The 18316-nt window shown below is 29.4% G+C and overlaps 2 protein-coding genes and 1 long non-coding RNA gene across 3 annotated transcripts; 2 read left to right on the top strand and 1 right to left on the bottom strand.

The window, feature by feature from the left end:
- Positions 1 to 378: 378 nt before the first annotated feature.
- On the bottom strand, positions 379 to 9263 carry LOC114371754 (sucrose nonfermenting 4-like protein). The gene is made up of 8 exons (XM_028329098.1): positions 9252 to 9263; positions 9068 to 9127; positions 8861 to 8950; positions 3705 to 3735; positions 2491 to 2554; positions 2299 to 2368; positions 1100 to 1211; positions 379 to 996 (listed from the first exon to the last, which is right to left on the bottom strand). Exons 1-8 carry the CDS (start codon positions 9261 to 9263, stop codon positions 905 to 907), a joined length of 531 nt encoding a protein of 176 aa, XP_028184899.1. The 3' UTR covers positions 379 to 904.
- A 432-nt stretch (positions 9264 to 9695) lies between these two features.
- LOC114371753 (cyclin-H1-1-like) lies at positions 9696 to 11178 on the top strand. The gene is made up of 5 exons (XM_028329097.1): positions 9696 to 9713; positions 9986 to 10063; positions 10549 to 10607; positions 10780 to 10889; positions 10988 to 11178. The coding sequence occupies exons 1-5, from the start codon at positions 9696 to 9698 to the stop codon at positions 11176 to 11178; spliced, it is 456 nt and encodes a 151-aa protein (XP_028184898.1).
- Positions 11179 to 13505: 2327 nt separating this feature from the next.
- LOC114370804 lies at positions 13506 to 15627 on the top strand. Its single transcript, XR_003657928.1, has 3 exons — positions 13506 to 13634; positions 13910 to 13979; positions 15216 to 15627. It is a non-coding gene; the product is annotated as an uncharacterized LOC114370804 (long non-coding RNA).
- The last annotated feature ends 2689 nt before the right edge of the window (positions 15628 to 18316 follow it).

Raw genomic sequence — 18316 nt, 5'->3', positions numbered from 1 at the left:
CATTATAAACTTTTCATGGTCTTTCTTTAGTTATACGACTCCGACGTACAATTCAATGCCTCGCGGGCAAATAAAATGTGGCAAAATATTTTAAGTATCATTAATTGTAACTTTTACTCAAAATAAAAATAATGAATATTATTCAAATGAAAACCATAAATAGCAAAATATTAACTAAAGTATAGAATTATTTTTTAGAGTTTTTATAAAAGAATGAATTTTTGGAGAAAAACATGAATTTGAGAAACTCAATAAAATTTAAAATATGACTGTACATTAAATGAATGTGTGATATATCCATGCATTAGAAACTCTTAACAGATGAATTGAATGTTTACTTAAAATAGATATCAAATGGATTAAAAGTTTTCAAAAGTATTAATGGATAATAAATATATTAACTATCATGTTTAACTAGCATTATGGTCCTATCCATTTGCCTTGGCAGGCCAGGCAAGTGATGCATTAGGAAAAGACGAATTCATTCAAATGCAAGTACAGCAACATGAAGTCATGAACTCGCCAGTCCTAAGAGAAAACTAGAATCATAATGGAACCCAAAATACCTTTTACTATTCCAACCAACCAACGGTGTGCCGCATTACCCTATCAAGTCCATTCTTTTTTTCCTCCTTGATTTCTTCTGTTAGCACAGGACACAAATATTGCATTTGTGCCGGCACAAAGGAGAAAATCATGATATCATCAAGTTGTTTAAAGGAGAAAAAACTAATCTCTCAATTTACAGACTTTTCTCTCTACAATTTCTATCCTATATATAAAAAGCAGGCTGGCCATGATGGCAGGGCAATAACTCAGATAACTTGTTTTCATAGAACACAAGTCTTTTCCAGGGCTACCCCTGCAATTCCCTTCATGCAAAATGATAGCCATATATTCCCAACTAACTTAACAAGATCCTGAACACGTTGCCTATAGAAATGATACCTTCCACAAGCCTGCTGCCAGCCTCTATGACCACAAGCTGTCTAACACCTGTAATGTAAAGAGAAGAAAATCGGTCACCGAATATTTATTGGTTTTTTTCTTCTTTTTCTGCCAAGAAAGGGGAAGGAGATTGCTAGAATAGAAGAAATACCAGGATTTGCCAAGCGCTCTTTGTGCAATGAATCAGACCTCAAACACATATGACATCTCGGTCCATTGTGAAGCCTGCAAGAAAATCTAGCATCTCGTCCCAAAAGCAATGCCTACAACCATAAAGTGCAAAAATATGTAGATTCAACTTTTGCTGACAAATGAAATCAAACAACTGTTAGGAAGAAGATGCTCTGCCATGGAAACCTGTCATAGGGGTAGTTATCATTCTAGTAGCGGTTATTGTAGTGGGGTGCGGTTATTGTAGTGGTTATTATAGCGGTTATTGTAGTGATTATTATAGCGGTTATTGTAGTGAGAATATAGACATGCAATTGTGTATAAAAGCTCTAAGAATCAATGAATAAGGCGGAAAGAGAAGAATTTAGAAAATTAGTTTGTAAGGAGGTCTTGGTCCTCGAAACCAAGTAGTGTAGTTTTCTTCCCCTCCCCTCTGCTCGGTCTTGGTCCTCGAAACCAAGTAGTGTAGTTTTCTTCCCCTCCCCTCTGCTCCTAACAACAACACTTGGTATTGATTACAAAAGTCATTTACGTTGGTTACATTATACATATAAATAAGAGCCTCTAAAGGAGCACATACTCAAAAAAGATAACTTACTAGCGTGGTGCATCTACTGAAATGAAGAACCTAGTAGACATTTTAGCACATATAAAGGATCACTTACTCCACAAAGAAACACTACCAGAGTTATCTAATTGATGAGTGCCCAATATTAGGATTGGATAGGCTCTAATACCATATACTAAGAAATAAATTGGTCAACTCAACTCCAAAAAACAGCTCAAGAAGGGAGGATTACCTGTCTTATAAGGAGGATTTTGAACATATTCCTAGCCAATGAGGGACATCTTAATAGGAGTTGATCATCGGGGCTATTTTTTTAGCATTTGTAAGTATGTGGACCAATTTGAAAAGGGAAAAAAATTATAGAAACAAAATTGAAAATGAGTGAAACCATAGATAGTGACTAAAATTTTATTTAACCTAAAAGATTATTGCATGCTACACAGTTGAGGCATCATAACCAAAAAAAAACTACATTAATTAGCTTTTCATTTCCTATTTGTGCAATACTATTGGTTTACTATTGTTACAAGTTTCCTCTAATCAGCACAATATTTCAGGATAAGTTACCAATACAGAGCCCCACAAACTAGAGAGAGAGAGAGAGGAATTACCTGATGGATACTAAACCCACTCAGACTTATCCTTGCATACACTTTATCTTTAACCAATGCAATAATATCTCTGAAAAGAAAAATCAATACATATCACATAGACACATATGCTTGAGGAACATCTTCTCCCCCTTTTTAAGTATAAAAATGAGAATCACACACATGTGGACACAGGAGAAAGAGAGTTCCTACCTTCTTGAATTTATATCAAGTAATGAATCATTATTGTCCACAATCGGTATTGAGCTAACTTCAGCTGCAAAAATGAGTTATAGAATAATTAATATGAATATGATTTGCCTCTAAGTTCTAACATGAATACCACACTACTATGTAATAAATCCAGAATTATGAAGTTCTAAGTTCCCATTGCAAAGGGGGAAATTATTCATGTATCAAAGAAAGAAACACTCCAATTTTGCAAATACTGAGGTAGAAATGGTATATCATTTTCTTTGCCATGCTGGATTAACAAAAACATACAATTGATTTGACATTTTCAAATTTGAGTCTCATCATGCAGTTTTGACCAACTCACTACTTGTTTCTATAAGTTCAGACATTCAGTGCATAAATGAATGGTGCATCATATGTACCTATCCAAGAATCTATCCTTCAATTTTCTGTTCTCTTCCTTAAGTGATACACATTGTTTAACATAAGGCTTTGAAAGAATTCCTTTTATTGAGAAGGAAAAAGAACTGCAACTTGCAGCAACAAACTTAAGGACCATTTTACGTCTAGCCAGAACAAAAGACTTGACCACAACTTAGAAAGAGAAGAACGCTCATCTTGAATCAACAGAGACAAAGCATCACCAAGAGAAGCATTTGGCCTTAGCATAGCAAGTGGCTTTTTATTGGATTACCCGACTTTTGATACCCATGTACCTACAGGTATTGAATCAATTGGTAGCTGAAGAATGGGCAAGCAATGAGAAGAGTGCTCAAAATGCCTGTATATACCTGAGAATTAAGTCCATACATTAGTTCCAAACAATTTATGCTTAGTCAATAAATCTAGAAGCTTACATTTTAGTATTTCTGAGAGGGAAACAAGGTGTAGCAGCTGAGGAAATGAATCATCCTCTGAAGAATGGATAATAGGAACTGTTGCCACTTTGTTTTACAAAATTTTTAAAACAACATCTTTTAGACACTCAAGGGGCCCAGCCTACAGAATAAATATAAACATAGCATAAAATACTATACAATCACGAAAGATAAACATAACAAGAAATCAAGATCAGCATGAAGTACATGGCTAATAAGCAACATCTTCAAGACATAATGTTGAAATCACATTTAATCTATCTATGTATGAATTTAATATTCATCAATCATGTTGGGGAATCCCTGATTAATTTAATGTGTGGAAATTTTGTCACAACGCTCAGGAGCACTTACATGAACCATATGTTGTGGGTATGTTCTCCCATTACTATCAGTTCTGCATTCTTGTGTCTCTCTCCATACTGCTATAGTATGTGTCTCAAGTTGTTCTTCAGTCAAGTTTGATCCATGAATCCCCATCTGAAATTAAGCATGTTAGATGAGCCAGAGAGTTTGCAGAATTATTGTATGTATTTCTCTATAGGAGTGCCCTACAAATCATAGATTTTGAAACAAAGGGTACTTTGGAGAGAACTGTATGTAAGGGCTGCAAACTTGATCTCTTATTAACAGCTTGAGGACGATCAATCAATGAAGAAATTAAGAAGCTAATCAATAACCATTAACCTAATCACTAGCTAATGGTCATCGACAGCGGCAGATAGGATAGAATGAGAAGCCAGAACATAGGCCAGAAAGATATAAAGGGAAATTGATGCAGCAACAAGGACACTGCGAGGAGAGGGGAAGAAAAGAATAAAAGTTCCAGAAGAACAAAGTGTCAAGGGGATCCAGCAGGCACATATTCGATGTCCTCCCTCATAAAATTCTCTTTAAAACATTTCAGGATCTTAATAGTCTTATGTGAACCAGTTTCACAAATGATAGGTAATTAATCCACTAAAGTACTAGTCTTTCACTTTTGGAGGCGTTGTCAATTTGGTCCCTGAGATTTAAAAGAGGTCAAAATCATCGTCAACTTTACATTTCATTTGCAAGGTTTAGTTCCTGTCGTTAGTAGTCTCTTAACACCGTTCAACATAGTAAATGTGACGTGGCACGTTAAGTGTCACCTGGACGTACACGTAGAACTTCCACATCATTTCTTCTACTTCCAAGTAAGGAGGAACTAAATTGACATTAAAGGGACTAAAATGATATTTTTCCTCCTACTCATACTCTCATTCAATTCTTATTTTTCTCCTATTTATCTTTCTTCATCTTTGTAGTTCTTCTTCAATTATTTTGTGGTCTATCATGTCTGCTAATTCAAGCACAAAGGGAAACGTCACATCAAATCGTCTTTGCTATTGTCGTAGAAGAGCTACCTCTTCTGAAAAACACCGATTGCGTCAATCAACACTGGAGGGTGATGATGATGACGTGAAACATACAAAAACACTTATTGCGTCAATGAATAGTGAAGGGTGACGAAGAACGACAACCATCAACACCACCACCACTGGAAGAGCAATGATCGACATGGACCTAGCACAGGAACGATATCCTTCAATCATAGGAGGGAGAAAATGGTGAGAGAGAATTCATCACGTTTTCAATTAGACCGAAAACTATTAGGGATCAATTTGACACTATATACAAAAATTGACTCTTATTTTCCATGTGACACTTAACGTGCCACATCACACGTCGATGATCATTTTGATATTTTTTAAATTTCAGATACCAAATTGACAACGTCTCCATAAATGAGGGACTAATTTGATACTTTACTCGTAATTAGCCTAAAATGATGGTAACAGGGTTTACTAATCATTACACAATCTATTTATCTATTTATAATATATAAAAGTTAATATCTATCATGGTGAATAAAATTAATAATTTGAAAGAAGAATAACATAAGCTGAGTTTTGTAATATCATGTATCAAGTTAGTAAAACTATTGATTTGGAAAGTATTATTCAATTCAAAATAACACCGATAATAATTTAAATTATTTGTAATATTTAATTTTAGATATTGAATGAATATGAAAGAAAAATTATTAAATAAAATAAATGTAAAAATTTAAATTAATTTAATATTATCATCTATGCACAAATTTATTTATTTTTATAATTAATAACTTTAAAATATATTTCTGGAAAAATACTAAATTAAATTCATGACTTTAAAGTTATAAGATAATATAATACAATATGAAAATAAAAAATATAAAAATTATATATATATATATATATATATATATATATGTTACAAAATTTATCGTAGGACAAAGTTAAAAATATTTTTTAATTTTTAATTATAAATTTTAAAATAACTCTTTGTTCAGTGATAAAAATATGTATTATATTTATATTATTTTAATACCATATTGAAGTTATATAATAAATACCAACAAGATTTAAGGATTATATATATTAAAATACTGTTGAATCATATCAAACAAAATTAATAGGAAATTATTATATATACATGAATAAGTTTTAAAATTGAATTTTATGTGAAATAAATAAATCTAAACATTAAGTTAACTTATATGTGAAATATAATTTTTAATTAAGTTCATCCATAATAATTTAAATGTATTAACCCTATATAATTTTAAATAATAATTTTACATTAATATTAAATTAAATAATATTTGACTATGCTTTTTTTTTTTAAAAAAAAAAGGTACATTGAAGTATATATTTCACAAAATAACTAAAAATATTGTTAATATTATATACGCTAAAATAATATATATTAAAATTGTGTAAGACATTATTATTATATATAATAAAATACTAGACATTATTATTATCATTATATATTAAAAAGTATAATATATTGTTTGTTTCTTGCTTTTTTTCACTTGGTTCTTTATAAAATTCTAGTATTATTTAAAGCTATTTAATAATGAAATTATTTATAAAATTAATAATATTTAGTCATTGATTATAATTAAAAGGTTGTAAAAATGTAATAGTTAATCTTATTGGCTTCACCTTTATATAAAAATACTTATATGTAAAAATATATCTTACAACATTTATTGTATGATAAAGTTAACAATATTTTTTAATTTTAAATTATGTTTTCTAAAATGACTCTTTGTTCAAAGATAAAATAATTAATTATATTTTAGATAATTTTAATATCACATTGAAGTTACACAATGAATATCAATAAGATTTAACGGTTATATGTATTAAAATAATATAATATAATATCCATTTTTACGTTCATCATCAAAATCAAATTGATGATTTCATTTTTTATATAAACTCTATTTTAAAAGGTTGTAAATATCCATCTAATTTCTTTCTAGTGTGCTTTTTATCTTCTTTTTTTTTCTTCTTCTTCTTCTTCTTTTCAATACTATAATATCATTTCTTTTTTTCTTTGTTTTTATTTTTATGCATGAAAAAAGATATTTGAATGTGTTATTGATCATCGTCAAAATTGAGAATTTAATTCTTTTAGATCGACAAGGTATAAGGTGGATCAATATTCATAGTTGATAAAAATTCATCTATTTCAATTTTTATTTTCAATGTTATTTATATTTATATTTTGATTTTAGGTCTAACTCTTTCTTTGAATAATTTTTATGAGATTGAATAAATATTTGAATCAATATCATGTTTTTATTAAAAAGTTCTTATATGAATCATTTATTCAATACATTTTGTGAGGAATGATAAATGGAAATAGAGACCATATTTGATGAGGTCTATCATCTTACTCTTTGTATTTTATAATTATTTTTTTCTTGCAAGTATCATTTCTGTTTTTTTCTTCTTCATTTTATTGTTATGCTATTATATGTTTTAATATATATCATTTTTTTTATTCTTCATTTTTATCTATAAAATGATACTTTGAATGTGCTATCGATCATCGTCAAAAATTAAAATTTAACTTTTTTAGATTAGTAAGGTACAACATGGATCTATATTCATCATTGATAAAAAATAAATTTGTTTATATTTATATTTTTAGTTCTTTAAATAATTTTTGTGAAATTGAATAAACATTTGAATCATATCATACTTTTATTAGAAAATTCTTACATGAATCATCTTTCTCTTTGTCTTTCATTATTTTTTATTTTTTCTTTCCAAGATATGTTTCATGTTTTTTCTTCTATAACTATTGTATTATAAATCTTACTTTTACATTATACCGTGACAATATTTATTTATAAAGGTCAATAATAAGAAATTATAACTTAATATCCTTATATATTTAGACCATAAAGGATAATAAACATCAATTAAATATCATTAATTTGAAATAGCTAACTTATGTAACAATATAATTATTATTACAAAGAAACAATAGAATTTAATAGTTAATAAGATATTAAAGGTTAGTAATAAATACAAATAATTGGTGACATCTTTAATAAGTTCATAAATATATAAATAATAATATTTAGATTTTGAAACATATAATTATTTTTATAAATAAATTTCAAAAATTAGTAAGCAATGAAAATAAAACTAAAACTAAAGGAAAATAAATATTAATATTAATTATTATTATTAAATCGAGATTATTCAATTTATATTACGTGATAATGAGATTAATTAATTCAAACTTCAAAACATTTAAAATATTATACAAAACTAATATATTTAAAATAAGTAAAATGATAGTTTTCAAAATAATTAATGACCACACATATTTAATAGAATTCATACTATTTCAAAAAATTTAAAAAATATTTAAAATTTTATTATAAATGTACACTCAAATTTAAATAAATATTATAAATTATATATATATATATTATTTATTTTTCTTTAACTTGTATGTTTCATATTGGTATCACAATAATATTATTATTTGGAGAAAAAAAATAAATTATAGTAAAATTCAATAAAATTAATAAGCTTAAAGAAAACATATGTTCATTAAAAATATAATATTTAACATTATTTTTGAATTTTAATATTTATATATTTGTTTCACTGCTAAAAATATTTAAAATGGATAATTTTATAAAAATATTACGTCATCATTATTATTTGAAAGAACAGAAAATTACGTATACTTAATTTTTAAGATAAAATTAACTCAATTAAAAATATAATTAATCGATTTTTTCATTAATAATATAATTATGTTTAACATAATACAAAATATTTAAAAATTATTTTTTTTATTTATATAATTAAATAAATAAAAAATAATATATATATATATATATATATATATATATATATATATATAATTTAAAAAAACCCGTGCATTGCACGGGATCAAAGTCTAGTTACAATTAAGATTTACAACATTAATGTATGCCATAACTAAACCAAATGGATAGATCAGCACCTCGTAATTTCTTTCAACTTCACTATAATCTAGGCCTCGATGATGATATACATTTTGGAAATTTCAGTTTTTCATTATTTACCATTTGGCAAGTTCTCATTTTTCAGTACTACTGAAAGCTGGTATAGGATATTTTATTAAATATTTTATTCCCCACAAACCTCTTTTAGTACTAGAATAAAGTCCATCGCACTAAGCATTCCAACAAACTGGCACTTGTTAGAATCCCATAAAGGAGCCATAGATATTCCCTGAAAGCAGATAAACATAGTATCATACATTGCTTGAGCATGGGTGTGTTATCTGATGTGAAAAGAAAGATAAACACATGCTCATTTTTAGTGTAATGAGGGGAAGAAAAAGCATACCTCTCGATAAAGAGCATGGAATGCTTGCTTCACTGGTAAAGTTATATCCAAGGCAACAACCTGAAATTATAATAAATCAAATCTAAAGTAAAATAGCTTCACAAAAGAATAAATAAGCTATTATTGAATGGAAAGTTGGACACATTAAAAAAATTAAGAGATAAGTATTCAAACCTTGCCCGACTGAGGAAGACATCCTCGGATTAGCTTCCTGAAAAAGTTTCAAAGTCAAGGTAGCTTCTTTTTGTGTAGATTCGATTTAATATTGTTTTTAGTAGCATCATCAAAGTCTTAAGCACAAATGCATTTAGAGTCCTCAACGCACAATGCATTCCTTCCTAATAACATCCCCCCAAATTTGTGACAATTAGTGGTTATTATTCATTTTCTATAACTAAAATTTACTTTAAGGATAATAAATCTAAATCATTGCATTGGGAACTTCAATGTAGGTGATCTTGATCCATTTATCCTCTTGTCCCACTAATATTAATATGTCGATTTATTTTTTGAATTTATATTTCAATTAAATAGAATACTTGGCATTTGGAAAAATATTGAGCACTAATTACTAAAAGACTGCCCTTATAAAAAAAAGGGTATTGAGGCAATCTCTCTCTACACACACATGGGCGGAACATATAAAGTAAGAGGTGTGAAGAGTTAATCTTGATCATTTAATCTTATATGGATGGTCAACATTGGCTAGTCTCACATCTAACACTTTCCTGATGCACTACCAATATGTGTGTACTGTGTAGTGATTGTTTTCCTTATTCCTTTCTCTTATGGAACGCTAACTTTTATCTGTTTAACCAATGTTCTTCCTTATGCATCCTCTTTACCTGGGCATGTTTACTGACTTAATGATGTTCAAATAACTTCTTTGACTTATGATAAATTTTCTCCTGATTATAGACTTTGCAAAAGACAGCAAGATCAGAAGTTGATAAGATGATTCTTACAGATGCACCAGTTTTATTTCCTTCTAGGCAGGTATTCTAAGAATCATATGCAAATATGGAAAGTCCCTTGTAGCAGAGTGTTTTTTGTTACAAGCAGCACCCAAAAATTCCTTGTTTTGCCTTGCCTTTACCAAGGATTTGAAAATAAAAAATTGGACATTTTCTAATTAATTGATGTCAGCTAATCAGCTGAAAACAAGTAATCCATGTCACAAGTCACAACCTAGGCTAGTGAAAAAAATGAATCAAATTTCAGAAAGGAGAGGTCCACCATTAATCACTTTATGTAAATTGATTAACCATTTTTTTTTTTCAAATTTTAGTTGATTGTTTCAAAATTGGAAATATGTTTGCCAGGGTTTCCTAAATCATCAGAAATACAGAAAACCTAGGCCATACTTCTAAATTACTGATTTAAGACTAAACATTTTCCAATCAATTCAATATTCTAGTTCAGCTTTGTTTTAAACCAATTGCTTCAAAATCAAACCTACCTGTTTGTGTCTTTTGATGTAGTTGGCTTTGGCTGCTTTCCGCAACTCAAATGCACTTCATAAAGTCATTAACTTTGATAGGTACTTATTATTGCTTCACATGTCTCTTTGCTTCACATTTTTCCTTTTATTATTTGTTCCAAAATCAGGTAACAAAATGGCCTGCCTGGGGTGTGATATTAAAGCATATTCTTTAACCCAAATTTATGTATCTGCTCAGATATTCACTCTTTACACTGACACTTAATTGCAGTTATCTTAGGAGCATTTTTTCCCGTGAGAATTCCATGCATACAATGTCCGAGTTTTCGGAATCACTGAATGCAATTGATTCTTTGGTAATTGTTTCTCATTCTAATATTTGTCATTAAACTGAACAACTGATGTGAAATTCCAAAGCAACCTTTTGTGTAATTCTTCTGTTTTACATGAACCATTGTGTCCTTGGTTATGTATGCAAGTAAGAAAATACAAAAGTTCTTCTAAGGAGGAAAGGGAGCATCTCGACGCAAAACTGAAGTCTTGTTGGGGTCTTAGCTCTCATGATGAATACTTCCTTTACCCCTATATAGAATTTATCTGCTGGTTCTATTCTACACATCCACAAAAAGAAAAGAAAGATATTTTTTATAGAGAAAATTGTGTTATATAATAACTTTGGTTTGGTTTACAGGGGCGAGAAGCAGAAGAAATCAAAGCGCAAGTCCAAGCAAAAATAGCTCAAATGAAGCACAATATATGCCATCTCTTGTCTAGCTATTTATTCATTTCATATGTATTGATGAACAAAAAACATAGAATAAGACTGAAAAACAAGTGTGTATAGAGACCTCAAGAATTCTAGTTTATATAAATATATAGAGGAGATAACGTTTCCTCTAAATCAGGGATACAGTTTTCATATAACCATAAATTGTAAATATTATTGCCTGATATTTAACAATATGGATGCCAATATTTTAGTTTCTATTTGGATACGAAGGATTACCTATTTTAGGATAACGATTTTCTCATCCTAGATGCAAGAGCGTCACTGGCCAAGGAATGTTTAGAAAACCTCTTCCACTAATGAGTCTGATTGTGTTGCTTGTGCCCAAATGAACATATTGCCTCTAATAATCTGGGGCTTGAAAATGCTACAAATCAAATTTCATGCTTGTGTTTTTAATTTGCTTAAATATTTGCCGTTGCCACATTTCATATCTGGAAATGATCTACAAATATTTCTGTTCAAACTATAAATACAAAAATTAATAAATTAATAATTAATTTTTATTTGTAAAATATTTTTTTAGGCGCATAAAGCATCTTAGTCCGTCATCAAGAAATATTTTTTCATTTGTACTAATCCCGAAATCCTGATCCCACATGTTCAAGGAAGTCTAGTGTCATTTAGACCAATTAATTGTAGGTATGCTTCATAAATTAGTTTTCCAAAAAGAAATATATTTTTAAAAAAATTCAAAAACACAAAGGAGAGCAAAGAAAAAAAAAGAAGAACATAGTAAATTATGTGTTATGTCTAGCTCTCTAAACTTAGTAGTATTTGAATTTGGTTTCTCTAGAAAAATTGCATTATTTTGGTTCCTATAATTCTGAAATGTAACTTTTTTTTGTTTTATGTGATATTTAAATCATTTTTACTCTTATAAAGTGTTATCTAAAGTAATTGTATGAGATTCATGTGGGTTCATACCTCCCACGTTCTACTTTAATTAACAAAAAGTGATACATTTAAAATTTAGAGGAAAAAAATAAATTTCAAAATAATATAATTTTTCTAGTAACCAGATTAGAACATTAGTAATTTTAGGAGACCTAAATCATAATTTACTCGTAAAATTACCTACCCTTTGGTGTTTTAGCACATGAATTGGAGGGCTAGCTAGTGGGGAGGCCGGGCCAAGCCCAAGGCTACATTGGCCAAGTCTAATATTAAATTTGTGCCAATATATTATCATAGCTTAATTAAGTTTTTCATTTAAAATTTATATTTTTCAATCAAGTATCTCAAAAAAATTTATGTTTCATTATACTACCGGCCGTTAATTCACATCCGTTAAGTGATGACGTGATAAATGAAGTGTCACATCATCATGTGTTGTCACTAAACACGAAAGCAAAGACGTCCATGTCACTAAACACGTAACCACCCACACCTGCATGACTTCACCATGCCATACCACCACCCACAAAATCATCGCACTGCCACAGATCTGCAACCTTTCCCAACCACCTAGTATCCATCACAACCAATTTGTGTCATCACCCGTACCCACCTCATCTGCAACTGCACTAACTGTCCTCTCTACGCCCTCAACATCTCACACTCCCTCTCTTGCTGTCACTCCTTCGACACAGTCTCGCTTTCGCAATCGTCGCTCCTCTAGAGTTTGTTCTCTTTTTCACTTTTTCTCCAACAGCCACACTGCACTAGATTCCATAAATCTCTCTGCGTTACCACAACTGATCTATGTTAGTTGATGATTTCCAAAAACCCAAGAGTTGTTCTACTGGTTTGGAATTTGAGATTTGATACGACGCACCACCAACAAGAGGAAGAGGATCTGTGTTTCATATCTGATTTTTTACCTCTATTTTTTGTTAGATTTGTGATCATTTCATCATTGAATCTATATTTTCATTTCAAGTTCTTCTCTTTCCCAACCACCTAGTACTGTGAAGGAAAAAAGGAGAAGAAAGAAAAATGAGAAAGGATTGGATGGCATGATAGTAACAATTGACGATGGTGGTGGTGGTTTCCATTGGAGAAGAAAAAGAAAAGAAAAAAGAAAAAAAAAAGAAGGGAAAAAAAGGTAATGACATGACACTGATATGATTTGATGGGATAATATTTTTGTCTAACACATTATCATTTAACGGAAAAAGACTTGATCACATATAATAAAATAAAACAAAAAAAATTAGGTACTTAAAAAAAAATGAAAGTTAGTTAGTAATATAAAAACAACCAATTATCAATATTTGATTGGGCCAACTTAAAGAGAATGGGTGCGAAGTTAAAGTCTTGAAAATGGCGTGTGCTTAGTCTCCTCCACCTTTACCCTTCCTCTGCAGATGTGCGCTTCACCCCTCATCCACAACAAGGTACTTCACTTTCTCACTTTCTTTCTATACTTCCAACTTTCCCCGCATCAAGGGCAGTGAGTCAATATCCACTGTTTTCGTTGGTGGACGCTAATTAAAACTCTAAATGGAAGAATCATTCAATTTCTAATTCTCTGTGATATTGTGAATAGATTAATATCAGCAGCTTAAATTTAACAATTCTACTTGCGTCACAACATTTTGCTGCATATGAAAAAGTTTCTCTTTGTATGTCCGTGTTGAACGACTAATTACTATTTTTGATGACTTATCAGCAGGGAGTGCATCAACACCAATTGTATTTTCCCCTGGATAGATTTTTAAGCAAAGCAACAGTTCGAGCAGGTTTTTCCTAATTACCATGTGCTTCTCCCTTAGAAGCTTGATTTATAGAACTGTTCACTCTTTTTGTTCATAACTTTGATTTGATTTTCTATACCCACCGCAATTTGAGATAGGTTGTTATTTGTTAATATCTTATACTACTTAGCTGTTTAACTATAATTGCTCATGATTGCCTATCAGTTATTACATTAATTCAAGCTCACTGTCAGAATCTTGGGATACTTGCCATAGTAATTGATTGATAGAATGTGAAATTGTAAGGCTGCATTATTAATATTTCAAATTTAAACTTGCAACCTATGTAATCTTTTTGTTGCTTCATACTGGCTTCTTGAAAGTGAAATAGTCGTTTTTAGGGTGGAATTGCTACAGCCATTTAATGGTTAGGTTGGACTAGATCACTAGAGTTTGGATTCTGCATCTTAAATCTTGAATTTGATTTATACCTTTAGATGTGAACCAAAAAGAAATGACTGTGGAAGGTATTGTAAATTTCCAGTTTATATATGTAGGGAGACCATCCGTGAGGAAGAAGGTGAATGAAATGAGTGTAAAAATAAAAGCCAAATCTTGTGAATAAAAAGGTGAAGCTTACCTACCTCATCATTCTCCAGCACTCTTAAAAAACAATGTAGAGGACAAACATCTTGGATTTTGTAACCTGTGTATTATATATAATGGTTTATTACATAGATTCTGTGAAATATACAATATTACAAATTTACAATGCTCTATGCCGCATGCTGGGTACAGAATTTTGTCTGTTTGGTGTTATTTTTATAGATTTGTTAATTATATAGTAATATTTCTCATGCCATGGCTTCCTTGGACATGAATTTATTTCAGAATTCATAATTAATCTGGGTCCATTCTTAGTGGGGTTAATTTTCCCTTCTATATTTCTGTAGTTCTCTGTCACCTCCATCCACTAGGATTTTATATGTATACCAGAAAACATGCATGGGGAGATGCTGTGATGAATATGATAAATTATAAAGCAAAAATGAAATCTGAATAATCTTATCATGGTTAGTAATGTTGGCTACACTACACCCACACAACCATGTGTATCTAACTGTCTATCTTTATCATATATATATATGTGTGTGTCTTCAACTTCAATTTAGGATTCAAACATACACAACTTTTGAAAGTTATGTGGAATTTTATTTGGGAGTTTTTTGAGTAATTTCATACTTATCAATTTTAATCTGACAGTATATATTATATTTGCAGCTCAAAAGATTCTTGGATCTTGCCGTTCAAGTAAACACACATACTTTCCACGAAAGGAAGCCGTCATCGTCGTTTGATGTCATGTACAATATTTCTACATGAAACTTACTCGTATAATTTGGATGTGGACTATTGCTCTGAAATAGTTATATCTGGATATTGGGTGGGACCTAATGCTGATGATGGGTGGGGATTTCTGGAAGCTGTAATTAATCAAATGAATTGATCTTGATTCTTCTTATTATTATTTTAGATAAGGGTTAATTTTTTGCTTCATTTTTATCAGAGATTAAATGTCTGTGAGGCAGTTTCTATTCTTGAAAGGCTGCATAAACTAACCGATCTTTTGGAAAATTGAGAGTATCATATATAAAAGAATACTGGAGAGGTATATCTATTATTGATGCAGTTAGTGAAGGCTTGATGAATGGTTTTTGCGGTGTGCACTTTTGATTTGTACGTGAACTATTTTAGGTATCTTGAATCTGTAGTTGACTAATTGCATATTTGAATTAAAGTTAACCAACCCAAGTTTGAATTAGAGTTTGGGTTAAACTTAAGTTTGTAAAAGCAATTCAATTCATGCTTTTACAAAACTGAATTTGTAGACCTTTTTTTATGTGCAAATGTAATTTTGGAAATAATCAAACATGTTATCAAAATGAGTTTGCATTCCAAATTGAATTTGGAGTTCCTCAAAGGGAAAATCAAACATAGTCTAAGATTAAACTTTGTGAAAACAATGTCTTGTCTCTCGGATAGGATGTTAAAGAACCTGAAGTTGACTGAACTTAAATCTAGTGAAAATATCAACTACTCTTCACTATCACTATCAATCTTCTTTATCTCTAATTTTAAACGAGTTCAGTTGAAGTCTCAACCCCAGGATTGTATTGCAATGGAACATTCGCAAGAATCTAATAACTTAAATACCACATTAAGTTTTTTTATTCTAAAGTAAATAGTTATTTTCGTATATGAATATATAGAGTGTTCCATTAATTTCAGTTTGTTATCGTTAATGAAAGAGTTTGTATGACACGTTCATGGATAAATTTGTTAATGCTCTACGCATTCAGGTACGGAAATTACTATTTATCTAAAATATAATTTTATTTTATTTTTCTCCTTTTTAATCATTACAAGTATAACATTATAATAAACAATTATAAAATAGGAAAAAAATATAAGTTAGAATAAATATAATAATAAATATAATATTGATTAATAAGTATAATCTATCTATTGCTTTGAAATTTCTAATGTGATAATATCTTATCCAAAATATGAGACTCAAACAAAACTGTCATTAAGTTAATCCTTAAAAAAATAAGATTCAACTTGATTTTTTCAACAACTAATGTTATCACAATAACCTTATTTGAAATTATTGTTTTTTATTAGTTATTTCTCAATTAACATAATATATAAATCTTTCAACCTATGACATCCACTCGAAGGGCAAGTCTACATCTAATTCATGTATAGTTGTACACAAATTAATTTAAAAATAAATTCAGTAGTGAAAATTCTATAAAAAAAAAATGGTGTGATAAAATGACTTATTGCATTAATAAAAAAGTCATCGCAATCATCTTAAGGGAATCGTTATCATGTACTGTATTGTTAGAATGCAGTGAATCTGAGGGCTTGGAACACATCTGGATCTGTATAAACAATGTTAACTCAATGAGCACATCTGGATCTGTATAAACAATGTTAACTCAATGAACATATCGATGCGTCTATATATGGATTCTGTTTGTAAATCCATAAACTTTTATCCTGAGCTTTCTTGTGCTGTAACGGAGTAAGAGAAAGAACACATGTACGTGAATCTTCTCTATCGTCCTCTCCTTTGGTTATAAGATTAAATTATTTATTTGGTTCTCATAGTTTTACGATTCTTACCTCTTTAGTTAAAGTGATTTTTTTAGTAATTATAATTTACATTTTAATTCTCTTTTAGTCTCTATAGTTTAAAAGTGTTCTTTTTAGTTCTTATAATTTGTATTTTAATTTTTTCTTAGTTTCTATCGTTTGAAAATGATCTTTTTAATCTCTATTATTTATATTTTAATTACTTTTTAGTCTTTACTAAAAAATATATATATAAAAATAATTAGCTACAAATTAATTATAAATTATCAATTAATTTTTTATTACAAATTATCTTACGATAAATTAGTTACGAAATTACTTGCTAATATTTTTATAATTAATTGTATCACTTTCAAATTATAAAGGTTAAAAATGAATTAAAATATAAATTATAAGGACTAAAAAATCACTTTTAAACTACACAGAGTTAAAATATAAATTATAGAAATTAAAAAAATCACTTTCAAACTATAAATAATAAAAAGATAAAAATTATGAAACTATAGAGACTAAATGAATAATTTAACCTCTTTATAATTAATTTTCTCTTATTGTAAGTTTCAGAACTCTCTTCCCTTTTAATTTGCATTTACATATATTTGAGCTTCAGAGTTTAGCCATGGAAGAGGCTTAATGATTTCATGTTTCATCTAATTCGATTTCACAATTTCAGCGCATGCTCAAAATCCTTTGTAATTTCTTTAACAAATATTTATGAGATTAGAATGAGATGATTCAAAAGAGGAGAAGTGAATATGGGATTGTAATACAGCACATTATGTTCTGAAGATTGATGAAAACCGTATGAAAATTAATTGCATGAAAAAAGTCACCAAAAAATTAAACTATGATTACTAAAAATAGGTTTGCATCGATCAACACAAATGCGCACATTCCCCTTCTGTATTCTCAGTTGTCTTCTTTTTTTTTAAGGCAAAATTATGTACGTATTTATATATGTGGACACTGCACAAGTTGTGCAGTGGGGGGTTGTTTCATACACGATTACAGCCAAAAAAAAGGTTCGTGTAAGAAAGCCAAAAAATAAAGTTCGGACATTATGAACCCAAACTAAACTGAAATCAGCTGTTTAAATACAAAAAAAGATTAATACACCAAGATAAATAGAGGAGAAGTGAGTTTGTTCTTCTTAGAATTAATATAAAATACGAACACAAAATAGTTGCTTCGGCATATTCCATGGTCAGAGTAGAACTTTG

Source organism: Glycine soja, chromosome 10, assembly GCF_004193775.1.
Source record: "Glycine soja cultivar W05 chromosome 10, ASM419377v2, whole genome shotgun sequence".
Lineage (NCBI taxonomy): Eukaryota > Viridiplantae > Streptophyta > Magnoliopsida > Fabales > Fabaceae > Glycine > Glycine soja.
Note: the sequence above shows the minus strand (reverse complement) of the source record. Positions and strands in the feature narration are given on the sequence as shown.

Bases quoted from the DNA above. Each gene is read 5' to 3' on its own strand.
- LOC114371754 (XM_028329098.1), bottom strand. The intron at 2,555-3,704 runs GTAAGTGCTCCT...TCATTTTTGCAG, and splicing joins ACCCACAACATATGGTTCAT to CTGAAGTTAGCTCAATACCG. The intron at 2,369-2,490 runs GTAGGAACTCTC...TTTTCTTTTCAG, and splicing joins CTTGATATAAATTCAAGAAG to AGATATTATTGCATTGGTTA.
- LOC114371753 (XM_028329097.1), top strand. The intron at 10,064-10,548 runs GTATTCTAAGAA...CTTTTGATGTAG, and splicing joins TTTTATTTCCTTCTAGGCAG to TTGGCTTTGGCTGCTTTCCG. The intron at 10,890-10,987 runs GTCATTAAACTG...TATGTATGCAAG, and splicing joins TGTTTCTCATTCTAATATTT to TAAGAAAATACAAAAGTTCT.